Here is a 12,870-nt window from a genome sequence, read left to right on the forward strand (position 1 = left end):
TTGTCTCTGTTGAGCAGTTTGATTTGGAGAAAAAGCTTCCTAAATGAAAGCAATTCTGGCAGCTCATGCAGTCCATGGGGAAAAGATATATTTGCACAGAATGTTATTAATTTAAACTAAAACTGCTCTAACAAAAGGCTGGAGATGTCAATTCTGCCAGTTAACCCCTTTGGGGCTGCCTGTAATCAGAATCGGATTCTGGGATTAAATCACTCCCCTCCAGGCTGTTCTGCTGATTCCTTGTACCTGTCCAACTAGTTACTGTTAAGGTGTAACATATGCTGGCTGTGTCACAGAAGTGGTATTTTTGGAAAAAAAAGAAGGTTCACATTCTGGGCAAGTTTTTTAGGCTTTCTGCCTTCAGGGAACATCTTGCATATGTTGCCTGAAGAGAAGCCATTGAGCACTGCAGAGGATTCTGGTTGCCAGGTGGATGGATTCAGCAGGCAATTTAGGGTTGCCAGGTGGATGGATTCAGCGGAGTTGAATCTTGGACTTCTGGGGTTTAATGGAATTATTAACAGCTGATAAGCTGGTAGCTGCACGGAGAAGTCTGCAAAGACGCCAATTTCCCCTCCCCACCTCAAATAAATCATCACCATCATCATCGTCATCGTCATTATGGGGCTGACTGAGAATACCAATTGGACAAACTTCCTTAAAAGGCAGGTTGACACTCCCCCCAAATCTCCCCGCTCCTCAAGAACAGATATTTGCTGAATTCTGGCCCAATAAAAACTGAAGTGGAATCTCTAAACCCATGCAAAAATCCAAATAGCAACAAGAACCTAATTTCTTAATTAGGATCAACCAGAAGTCATAAACTAATGTGCAAGGTTTAGAGTTCCATGGAACTCTTACTCAGGCTAGATGTAAAAGAGGATAAGAGGAGAATAGATATTGATAATAAAGGGATCGTTGGAAGACCCATAGGTCAAGGTAAGATGGCAATCTGTCAGCAATGCTGATTCTATGACCTTAGGCAGATGATGAGAGGGAGGGCATCTTGGCCATCTTCTGGTCACTAGGTGTGTGTGTGGGGGGGAGGTAGTTGTGAATTTCCTGCATTGTGCAGGGGGTTGGACTTGATGGCCCTGGTGGTCCCTTCCAACTCTATGATTCTACGATTCTATGATTCTATGAAGGTGGGAATTCTGGAAAGCCTGTACAGTTTTAGGACAATCCTATGCACAAATACCCCCATTTAAGGCTGTTAAAGTCAATGCGCCAGGAAAGGCAAAACTCTGCTTAGGATAGCACTGCTCATAAATTACCTTGAGCTCAGTGTAAAGTTCTCAGGTGGCACCAAAGCATTCTGGGAGAAGACACAACAGCTAATCTCCTGTCAGAATGCAAATGAATGTGGGTTCACTTTTCCAAAATGCTCTGTAATCTAGAACTCACACAGACATGAACAGAAGGTAAATATTTTTCTTCTGTGGCTTGCATGAGCGATACAGTCAGGAAAAAGATCCCTTCTATCTGTGTCTTGCCAAAAAAGCATGCAGACAGCTCCAAAATTTCTTGCTGGGGTCTTCAGCCAACATGTGGTCTTGCGGGTGTTTTACTTTTCTAAGGGTCAGCATTTTAGATGGAATTTTCTAGGAATAAGAAGTAGCACTGCAAATATTAGCATGTAAGCAGACTACCCTGCTGCTGCTTGTAAGGGTTGGTTCTCATACTGATAGTATCAGGTACAAAAGACATCAGTGGGGGGATCTTTAGCAGGAAACCTCATGAACTGAGCTGAATTGCTCAGCCAGGGGGAAAACATTGTCTCACGGGAAAGTGTTTTTTCAGAGCAGACATGGTCAGAGTTTTCCCTTAGATTTCCTGATTACCATTGTTACAAACGTCAATTCCAGCTCTAAAAAACATTCATTCTAGTCTAGAATTTCAATTGGTTGTATCAGTGTCTATCTAAATATAATTGCTATCTTAAGCAGAGTGACACCTGATTTACATTTATCGAAGGGTAACTAGCCTCCAGAATTTTGTGAGGGGCTTAACTCACAGGTTTGCTAAGCTAAGCGCACACTTTGCCCCACAACAAGTCCGGTTGCCCTTATGCCAACTCAGCCCTCTGTTCAATCAAGATCACCACTGTTGACAATGACTGGAAGCATCTCTTCAGAGTCTCCTTAGCAAGACACCTTTCCAAGAGACCCTTTGACTAGCAACGCCAGGGATTCTACCATAGGACCTTCTACTCTGTCACTTACCTGTGCACCTTCTGAGAAAACAATAGTCCCTCCAAATCTCAGTGCACTATTTGTACTATAGAATGGTCCCATTTTATCCCCACAAATAACCCTGTGATGTAGATTAGGCTTCAGGATGGGCCCACAGTCACCATGAAGAGAGGGGATTTGAATGCAGGCCTCCATTGTCCAAGCACAACACTATCAACCACTCCCAAGCCCAAGAAAGTACTGGTTATAACCTTTAAAGCTCTACGTGGCTTGGGACCAGGGTATCTGAAGGACTGTCTTCTCACATGTTCCTGCCCAGGAATTAAGATTACAGGGAGAGGCCCTCCTGACTGTCTCAGCAATCAAAGAAGTTCATCTGGTGGACACAGGTGAGAGGGCCTTCTCAGTGGCAGCCCCACAATTATTGAACAACCTCTCCAGGGAGGTGTGCCTAACCCCTCACTTTCGATCTTCAAGAAGCAGTTGAAGATGGTTTTATTTAAGACTGCATTTGATTAATTTATTAAGAAGTCTTAAATTGTGGCTTTAAATTTTTTAATGTATATACTGTATTTTGTGTGTATGTCATCATGTTAGTCATGGGATGGGACTTGGCCAGGAGAATGAAACTGCCCCTGTTCCATCTACCCATCTCTTCCGACTGGCAGTAGTTGCCAGGAGTCCTAGCCGTTTTCTGCACACTCAACTTACTCCTGATTTTTTTGGCAGTCAATCCACAAGCACTGGAATTGGTTTCGGCATGGTTCTTCTGCACCTCTGCCCTCCCTGTACACTTTTACAGTTGTGGAATCAGTTTGTTTTTTTCCACATATGCTTTAAATAATGAAGATTTTAAAGGGATGGTGCACTCTTTTTTGGTAGCGTTAATTATCTTAAAATTCAGTCTAAAATACAGGTCAATGCAACCTTACCTAGAGAGAATATTTCCCACAGCAGCACACCAAAAGACCATACATCGCTCTGGGTGGTGTAAATTTTGTCAAAGATAGCCTCTGGAGCCATCCATTTCAGTGGAAGTCTAGCCTAAGGAATGAAGAAATTAAATTGACTTCTTTATTAAAATGCTTCCTACTCCAATGGGTGAGGATGGTTAATATCATCAGGAATACCCTCACATGGAGTCATTTTACACATCACAGCACTCAGTTGCTTGCACTTACGTCGCCTTTCCGCACATAGTCGGGATCTTTGTAAATATCCCTTGCCAGTCCAAAGTCACAGATCTTCACTACATTGTTTTCAGACAGTAGGATGTTCCTAGCTGCCAAATCCCTATGAATGCACTGGAAGAAAACACAAGGACAGAAGAAATCACTGAGTTTTCCTGGATGATTGTGAGCAACCGGAGTCAGGAAGTGCCAGCTGTCTCTACTGTGCAGATGCAGCCAACCTGGCCACACTAAGCCATGCTTTTGTAATCTCATGGTTGGACTACCTACACTATATGGGACTGCCCTTGAAGACAACTCGGAAACTATAACTGGTACGGAATGCTGCAGCCCAGTTATTGCCAGAGACTAGACAGTTACAAGGGATATCGGTCTTTCAAGTTCATTTTAAGGTGGTGGTTATTACCCTGAAAGCCCCTTCATGGCCTGGGACTTGCGTATCTGAACTACCACTTCTCTCCATATGTTCCCACAAGCCAATTGTGTTTATCAAGCCGGCTTCTTCTCTTTGTGCTCCTACTGAGGGCTGTCCACTCCTTCTCAGTGGCAGCTCCGGCTCTGTGAAAGAGGCTTCCCGGGAGGTAAGGAGGGGGCCTTCCCTGGAAGCCTTTAAGAAACTCTGCAAAGTGATGCTGTTCCCCAAGGCATTTAAAGGACCACAAGCAGTGGGGTTTTTATGGCTTCATTTGATTTTGTCGCAGCTTTTAATGGAAGGTTGTTAGCCACATTGCACCCACATGGGAAAGGCAGGGTATAAATATTTTAATAAATAATTGATAAAATAAATAAAACAAGATTACAAAAGCAGGGTAATAATATACTACATATCTCTTTGCACATGTACATATGCATGGGAGAGGATTTCCACTGGGATTCTGTTGATACCTCAATTGTCATTGGGTATCCAGTCACTCTGTCAGGTGCACATCAACCAATATCAGGAGGCTCTTTCATGTTTCAGAGAGTTGTGCAGCTGCCTTCACAGGTCGCCACAAAGAGTGTGAACATTTATTTGTTTACCTCATTTATATTCCACCTTTTTCCCCAGTGGAGACCCAAAGCAGCTTACATAGTTCCTCCTCTCCTCCATCTTTCCTCACAACATGGACATGTTCATGGAGGAGAGGGCTATCCATGACTACTAGTTAAAATGAATACTAGTCATGAGGTATGCCTATTCTCTCCAGGATCAGAGGAGCATGCCGAATATATTGGGTGCTGTGGAACACAGGGAGGACAATGCTGCTGCAATTGTCTTGTTTGTGGGCTTCCTAGAGGCACCTGGTTGGCCACTGTGTGAACAGGCTGCTGGACTTGATGGGCCTTGGTCTGATCCAGCATAGCCTTTTTTAAGTTCTTATATTCTTAACCCTGTGAGGTAAGTTAGGTTGAGTGTGCGTGTCACTGGCCCAAGGTCACCCAGCCAGTTTCCATGGCACAAGCAGGGATTTGAATCTCCCAGACACTAATCCGACAGTCTTAACCATTACACCATACTGGTTCTCAGACCTATGGAAGGGGGGAAAGCTGGGAAGGAAAGAACTGTTGGATACTGTTATGAGGGAAGGAAGTGCCTCTCTTGACTGGTAATGGCTGTATTCCCGTAACAGTTACAGTGAGGGGAAAAAGTATTTGATCCCTTGCTGAATTTGCCCGTTTGCCCTCTGACGAAGAAATGACCAGTCCATAATTTTAATGGTAGGTCTATTGTAGCTGTGAGAGACAGAATTACAACAGGAAAAACCCCAGAAACCCAGAAGACAAAAGTCAGATATTGATGTGCATTATAATGAGTGAAATAAGTATTTGATCCCTTTGCAAAAGATGACTTAGTACTTGGTGGCAAAACCCTTGTTGGCAATTACAGAGGTCAGACGTTTCTTGTAGGTGGCCACCAGGTTTGCACACATCTCAGGAGGTATTTTGTCCCACTCCTCTTCGCAGATCCTCTCCAAGTTAGTAAGATTTTGAGGCTGATGTGTAGCTACTCGAACCTTCAGCTCCCTCCACAGATTTTCGATGGGATTAAGGTCTGGAGACTGGCTAGGCCACTCCAGGACCTTAATGTACTTCTTCTTGAGCCACTCCTTTGTTGTCTTGGCCATGTGTTTTGGGTCATTGTCATGCTGGAATACCCATCCTCGACCCATTTTCAATGCCCTGGCTGAGGGAAGGAGGTGCTCACCCAAGATTTGATGATACATGGTCCTGTCCATCGTCCCTTCGATGCGGTGAAGGTGTCCTGTCCCCTTAGCAGAAAAACACCCCCAAAGCATAATATGTCCCCCTCCATGTTGGACGGTGGGGATGGTGTTCTTGGGGTTGTAGGCAGCATTCCTCCTCCTCCAAACACGGCGAGTTGAGTTGATGCCAAAGAGCTCGATTTTGGTCTCATCTGACCACAACACTTTCACCCAGTTCTCCTCTGGGTCATTCAGATGTGCATTGGCAAACTGCAGACGGGCCTGTACATGTGCTGTCTTGAGCAAGGGGACCTTGCGGGCTCTGCAAGATCTCAGTCCCTCATGGCTTAGTGTGTTACCAATTGTTTTCATGGTGACTATGGTCCCAGCTGCCCTGAGATCATTGACAAGTTCCCCCCGTGTAGTTCTGGGCTGCTTCATCACCATTCTCATGATCATTGCAACTCCACGAGATGAGATCTTGCATGGAGCCCCAGACCGAGCGAGGTTGACAGTTAGGGTTAGGGTTGTCACCTTCTCACCAAGCTGCTTGGCAATAGTCTTGTAGCCCAGTCCAGCCTTGTGCAGGTCTACAATCTTGTCCCTGACATCCTTGGACAGCTCTTTGGTCTTGGTCATGGTGGCAAGTTTGGAATCTGATGGATTGATTGCTTCTGTCGACAGCAGAACCCTAACCCTAACCCTAATCTGGCTGGTTGATAGGGGATCAAATACTTATTTCACGCATTATAATGCACATCAATCCCTGACTTTTGTCTTCTGGGTTTCTGGGGGTTTCCCTGTTGTTATTCTGTCTCTCACAGCTACAACAAACCTACCATTAAAATTATGGACTGTTCAAACGGGCAAATTTAGCAGGGGATCAAATACTTTTTCCCCTCACTGTAAGTGGATGTGTGTTGCCAGCTCCGGGTTGGGAAACACCCTGAAATTTTGAGGGTGGAGCCTAAGGAGGGCGGGGCTTGGGGAGGGACTTCAATGGGACAAAATGCCATGGAGTTCACCTTCCAAAATGGCCACTTTCTCCCGGGGAACTGACCTCTGTCACCTTGAGATCAGCTGTAATCCCAGGAGACCTCCAACCACCACCTGGAGGTTGGCAACCATAGTGTGTGTGTGTGGGGGTGAACTACAGTGATACGTAGCATCTGAGAAGTCTGCACGATCTTCAGTTCTTCTTTAAAATAAGAGAGAAACTGGTTGTTAACTAGCTCTCTGTACATGTTTCTTTATAACACAGAAGCCCATTTTAAATTTGGAAGGACTGCAATTTGCTAATGAAATGTTATTAAAACTTATGACCCCCCAAATCTTAGTCAGAAAGAGGTGGTGGTGAAAAGGTATACCCTCTGGCTTCTCCATGCTCTGTGTTTTGCAGTCGTGACCATATGTCTGTCTAGAGCAAGAGTCCCCAACATGGTGCCTGTGAGCATTATGGTACCCTCCAACACCTTTCTTGGCACCCACCAAGTGTTTTTGGAAAGTGTGCAGGGTCAGGTGGGGCTTTTGCCCAGTAAGTCTTCTGATTGGTCACTGGAGATTTGATTGGCTGTGCAGACTTTTAAAAACATTTGGCTGGAGCTTCCACCACAGCACAAGGCCTTCACTGTGTGAGTGAAGGCAAGCTGTGGCAGCCATTGTGTGCCTGGCTCCACCTCCTGTAGCAGCCATTTTGTAGTTGCGCCCACCATGCTGTGTCAGAATTCCAAAGGTGTCTGCATGCTCATAAAGGTTGGGGACCCCCGGTCCAGATCCTAAGGGCTGAGCTTTAGCCACTCAGCTGCTTCACTGAAATATTAGAGGAAAACAATTCAACAGCTGACCAATCAAGCATGGCCCTTGAGACAAGGAGCAGTGGAATTGACAATGGGCCCTCTGTATACAACTGCATTTGTATGTGGAAAAAGCAGAAACACCTCTGAGCGAGGAAGAAGCAACTTGGCCCACTTACTTTTCTTGAGGCCAGGAACTCCATGCCTTTGGCCACCTGGAAGCTGTAGCAGATCAAGTCCTCCAAGGTCAGGGGGCGCTTATATAGGTCTTCAGCATCTGGAAGAGACCAAGCAGTCACCAAGGATCTTTCCCAACACTGCAAGGAAAGGCATCTCCTTTCACTTCCCCAGCTGGGTAGGATAGTCCGAGCCAGGCCGGATTCAAACCTGATGCTTCCTTCTCACTCTGAGCACCAGAGTCTCTTCTGGTGAGCCACTTAAGACGGTAGTGAAGGGAACAGAAGAACGGAAGAGGAGTCCTGCTGGATCAGACCAATGGTCTTGTTTCCAGCTGTGGCCACACAGATGCCACAGAGAAGGCCACAAGCAGGCCTCCCAGACAACAGCCCTCCCCTGCATTCTGCTCCCCAGCAACAGGCTATGATTTTGCCTGTGAACCTGCAGGTCTCCTTCGGCTGTCATGGCAACAAGAGACCTATCTATCATCAATCTGCCCAACACCCTACAGAGGAAAAGGGGTATTGTGTGGGTGTAAAGTGCCGTCAAGTCGCAGCCGACTTATGGCTACCCCAGCAAGGAGCTTTCAAGGCAAGAGACTGACAGAGGTGGTTTTGCCATTGCCTGCCTCCACGTCACGACCCAGGTATTCCTTGGTGGTCTCCCATCCAAATACTAACCAGGACTGACTCTGCTTTGCTTCTGAGATCTGACAATATCAGGCTTGCCTGGGCCATCCAGGCAGGGTTGCCAGCTCTGGGTTGGGAAGTACCTGGAGATTTTGGGGGCGGAGCCTGAGGAGGGCGGTGTTTGGGGAGGGGAGGGACTTCAATGCCATAGAGCTGACAACGCTAACTCTGAGCTCAATCGTTCAGCAACCAGAAAGAGCAGGAAACTCAGGGAAAACTTGTATTTAGCTAATAAACTTAATCTGTATCCAGGTGTTGCAACAAACTTGTTTGTAATGGAAATGCATGCAGCTTGTTATGCTTGCTCGCTTCCTCCCCTTCCTCCCTGAAAGCTTCCTCAACCAGGGAGCCTCTGACTGAACTCCAGTTTTCCGTGACATCCAAATGAAGATGCTTTGGCTAAATGGAGTTTGTTCCCTTCTAACCAGCTAGGATTCTAAATCTATCTCCACATCCCTGCTTCAGAAAGATTAAATAATTTGGAACTCTTCCATTTAGGAAAAAACCCAGCTAACTGGAGAGTACAGTAAAAGGCTTATGAAATTATGAATGGAGTGAGCAGACCAGAATAAAGCTGCATTACCCACTCAAGTTGATTAGTAGTTGACCCAGGAAAAAAGAGGTTGTCATGGAATTCAATGCCACAAGATATTTTGGTGGCCCCTAATTTAGATGGCTTCCCAAACGGCTTAGGCAAATCCATGGCAGATAGATCTACCAAGAACCATGATTAGTGGCTGCTACATTAAAGGCAGTGTACCTGGCAATACTGGATGTTCAGAAAGGGGGAAGCCCATCCTTTTCATGACCTGCCACTGAGCTTCCAGTGGCAACTGGCTGGCCGGAGTTTAAGCAAGAAAGGGAGTAGTGGATGTGATGATCCAGCAAGGCAATTCTGCTGATAAATGAACTAAGAGACCTAGATCCTGCAGCAGCTCAATTCCTGTCTCATCAGAAACTACACAGTATCTTGAGCGAGGGCATTGAAAGCCCCACCCAGTGTGTTCCCAGAGGGGAACATGCACCTCAATCGTCCTCCTACTCTTGCAATTTTTTAGGTGGAAGCAGCAACGGCATACAATGTTGTCTCCCAAGAGGCACGGGACAGAATAGTCCAGATGGGTTCATTTACCTTCCTCCTCCTCTTCAGAATCTGTGTAACTTTTATCTTCAATGAATCCTGAGCTGGCAGAGCTTCCTGTGCTGGCCACGCTCTCCAGGCGCCTCTTGATCAGCTCCGTTAAGTCACTGATAGACTCTTCAAGGCCCTTCTCACCAGAATCGGAATGCTCCTGGGGCTTAAAAAAATGCACAGATGTCTGTCACCATTGTGCAATTTCATACATAAACACATACACACAAGTCAACCTCCTTTCAAAATTTTGGCATCAAGAAGGAAAATGCAAACTGCATGCCTAAGAGCAGAACTGTCTCTCAAAGACTGGGTTCATCAGAGGCTTGAGCTGGGTTTAACTCCCCCACCCCCAGGGTATCCCTAAATGTACCTTCCAGCTCAGCAGTCAGGGACAATGGTGACAACAGTTCTTAAAAGTAATTTGATTCAGTTCCTTAGTCCACACATAGCCAAACAGACCATCTTTTGTCACAAAGACGGGAATTCCAGCTGGTCCCAGCCACGTGGTTTGGGACCCTGTTATATGAAGGACAGTCTTCTCCCATAAGTTCTTCTCTCAGTTTGGAAGTCATTTGATGATATAATAACTCCCAGGAATTAAGATCATAGGAGCAGGCCCTCCTGACTGTCCCGCCCACATTTGGTGAGTACATGAGAGAAGGTCTTTTTGGTGGCAGCCCCATGCTTATGGAAAAACCTCCCCAGGGAGGTATGCCTGGCCCCCTCACTTTCGATTTTTAGGAGGCAGCTGGAGACTGTTTTATTTGTGACTGCATGTAATTAAAGCAGTCTTAAATTGTGGTTTTAATTTAGTTTTTATGTTTTAATATGTATTTCATCTATGTTTGTAAGCCGTCTTGAGCTCCATAAGGAAGAACATTTTAAACAAACAAAAACATTTTAAACAAACAAACAAATAAACAGTGATGTGGATTGTCCTCCACCCAAGCGCAGTTCCCCTCCTGGCCATTTGGAAGGTGGTGCAGAGTAGCAGAAGAATCCAGGCCGGCAGCAGCCCTAATGGCTTTCTGAGAAAGGCCCTGAAGGATCCACACCATGGTGCCTGACACTTCCTTCCACGAAGGCATGTCTGGCAACAGAGAGAGTGCACCTAAAAGGCCTCTGGGACCAACTCAGCCTCAGATAAGCTACCTTTAGACCACAACCTGGCTGCCACTCATTCCTAGGGGGAAGAAGCAAAGGACCGTTTTAGCTGATCCTGTTATTGTGAGAACAAAGCCTGCTCTCCAACTCCGGCAGTTGGCTGGCCTGGCCCACCCTGACAGGTAGCTCACAGGTAATTCCACCTCAACACCCCCAGCGTCAGTCCTAGATTAATAGAAGTCTTCTGTCTGCTCACGGCCAGTCATATTAGCAGGCATTTCTGAGCATGTGAGAGACTATCTCTGGATGCAAAAAGGAGAAGAAAACTCTTCCAGGATAATGAAGTAGTGATAGCTTATCCTTGATAAAACTACATGATTTAAAACTAGTGACCCTGTGTGGCAGAACAATCTTGCTGGGGGACACAATCTGAGGTTGACCGAGACAGGGAAATGAATGCTAAGCAGCGTTTGACTGAAGCAAAGAGAAAATAACGACACATAAGCTCAGGATGAGGTCATGTTGCAGACTAGGCTGCAAGCAGGAAGAGATGGTGGGATCTCGAGTCTCTGAAGATACTCTTATGGCTTGAGTGTCATTAACACAGGTGCTGATGCAGTCACAGGACTACCACCACCAGACTGGGTTTTCTGAAAGCTCAGCATTTTGTGTCCATTACTCTTCAAAAACGGGGGCTCCTGAGGATCACTGCAAGACCAGATGAGTCCAGGTGTGAGCCTTTCTTCTGCACAGGCATGACTTCTGAGTGTTGAGAGTAACCCGTGTAGTAAACACAGAGCTCGCTTCTTGGGAGCCCCCTAGTGGGTAATGCTGAGATGGCACTTGAATAATGCAGCAAGAAGGGGAAAAAATACTTGCAAATGATGACAGGTTTGGATTGAAACCAGAGGAGACGCTGCAAGGTCTGTTAACGGAATCTCCAGTGTAAACAGCAATCATGGAGAGTCCCAGTTTGGGCTGCAGCTGCATCACATAGGTGTGGGGAAGGTTTTATTCAATGCCTTCCTCTCACATTGTTTTCCTGACATCTAACGGTCCCTTTGAAACCTGTTTGAGCTGTTGGGGAGTGTACAGGTTGCCTCAGTGTTGCCTCTCTGACCTCTCCAGTGGGGCACACAGCAGATCTGGGCAGCCTGTTTGAGGTCAGGAAAACCGCCTAGGGGGAAAGAGTTAACCCTTGATACATGATGCAACCCCAGTCCAATCAGGTGAGGGAGGGTGTGGCTCAGTGGTACAGCCTCTGCTTTACATACAGAAAGTCCCAGGTTCAAGCCTTGGCATCTCTAGTTTAAAAGATCAGATAAGAGGAGATGCAAAAAACCTCTGCCTGGAACCCTGGAGAGCTGCTGCCAGACACCAGCAGTCATTACTGGGCTTGGTACACCAATGGCCTTGGTAGACCAAAGGGAGCTTCATATATTTGGAGGGCAGGAGCATTTGAGAGATGGAAATTGGGGAAAACAGAATTGCATGATGCTCTAGGAATTCCCCCACTCTCTATGGTAAAAACCATAAAGATCAGGTGAATTCCTAGAGAATTGCACAACACTGTGATGTCATTTCTGGAACTCACCCAAGCGAAGTCACAGTATTGTGTGATGTCATCCCCTCCCCCACTTTTGGTTATTATTGTTGTTAACAACAACAATTATACAAAATGTTCAATGAATCCAATATCTTAACAACAGATAGTCAACAGATAATCAACAAAGTAGCCCTCAACTGCAAAATTACAAATCAAACGTGCCTAAAATTCATTGAGCACATTTTTAATATAATCGAAAACTTTTACCTTTTTGTTCCAGTAATTTAGGAACAGTTTCCAGCAAGGTGTATATTCAAATTGAGCTACTCTCCTTCCAACCCATAACCTTTTATACACTGTAATTTTTCCATATTTATAACAAACTAAACCATACAAAGCCATATCACAACACTGTAGTTTTTCCATAGTTGTAACAAACCAAACCTTAGAAAGTCATATCACAACACTTGGTAACACAGCTTGCCTCCAATACTGTTCTACTGAAATCCTAGTCACAACTAATAACTTACTAACCATCTGTCTGTGGGCCTGGTCAGTCTAATTTTGCAATTATGATTGCAAACCTTTCAACATTTTGTCTAGATTGGCTTTTAGAAGCTGGAAGGGAATGAAAAAGTACAGACAGACACATTATTTTACTCATAGTGGTATTGTCATTTGCAAAATGAACCTGACTTTGCAAATTACATGACAGATGTCATACCACAAGGTCATATTACTTTTTCAGGCTTTAGCCTCTTTCTTTGTGCTTGTGGTGGTCTCATTGCCCTTATTTCTTTATTTTTTATTTCATTTTACAAAAAAAAACCAACCCTCAAACATGTACAAACATTTGCAACA

General features: G+C 45.4%; 1 protein-coding gene across 1 annotated transcript in view; it reads right to left on the bottom strand.

Annotated features, from left to right (window-relative positions):
• The window catches only part of LOC130486469 (vascular endothelial growth factor receptor kdr-like), a 194,306-nt gene that overhangs the window by 45,803 nt on the left and 135,633 nt on the right, over positions 1 to 12,870 (bottom strand). Inside the window, exons 21-24 of the mRNA XM_056859739.1 lie at positions 9,357 to 9,522; positions 7,538 to 7,635; positions 3,374 to 3,496; positions 3,125 to 3,236 (exon numbers count right to left, since the gene is read on the bottom strand). Of these exons, the coding sequence (XP_056715717.1) occupies positions 3,125 to 3,236; positions 3,374 to 3,496; positions 7,538 to 7,635; positions 9,357 to 9,522 (499 nt within the window). The remainder of the gene's footprint in view (positions 1 to 3,124; positions 3,237 to 3,373; positions 3,497 to 7,537; positions 7,636 to 9,356; positions 9,523 to 12,870) is intronic.

The sequence above is a fragment of the Euleptes europaea genome, chromosome 13 (genome assembly GCF_029931775.1).
Source record: "Euleptes europaea isolate rEulEur1 chromosome 13, rEulEur1.hap1, whole genome shotgun sequence".
NCBI lineage: Eukaryota > Metazoa > Chordata > Lepidosauria > Squamata > Sphaerodactylidae > Euleptes > Euleptes europaea.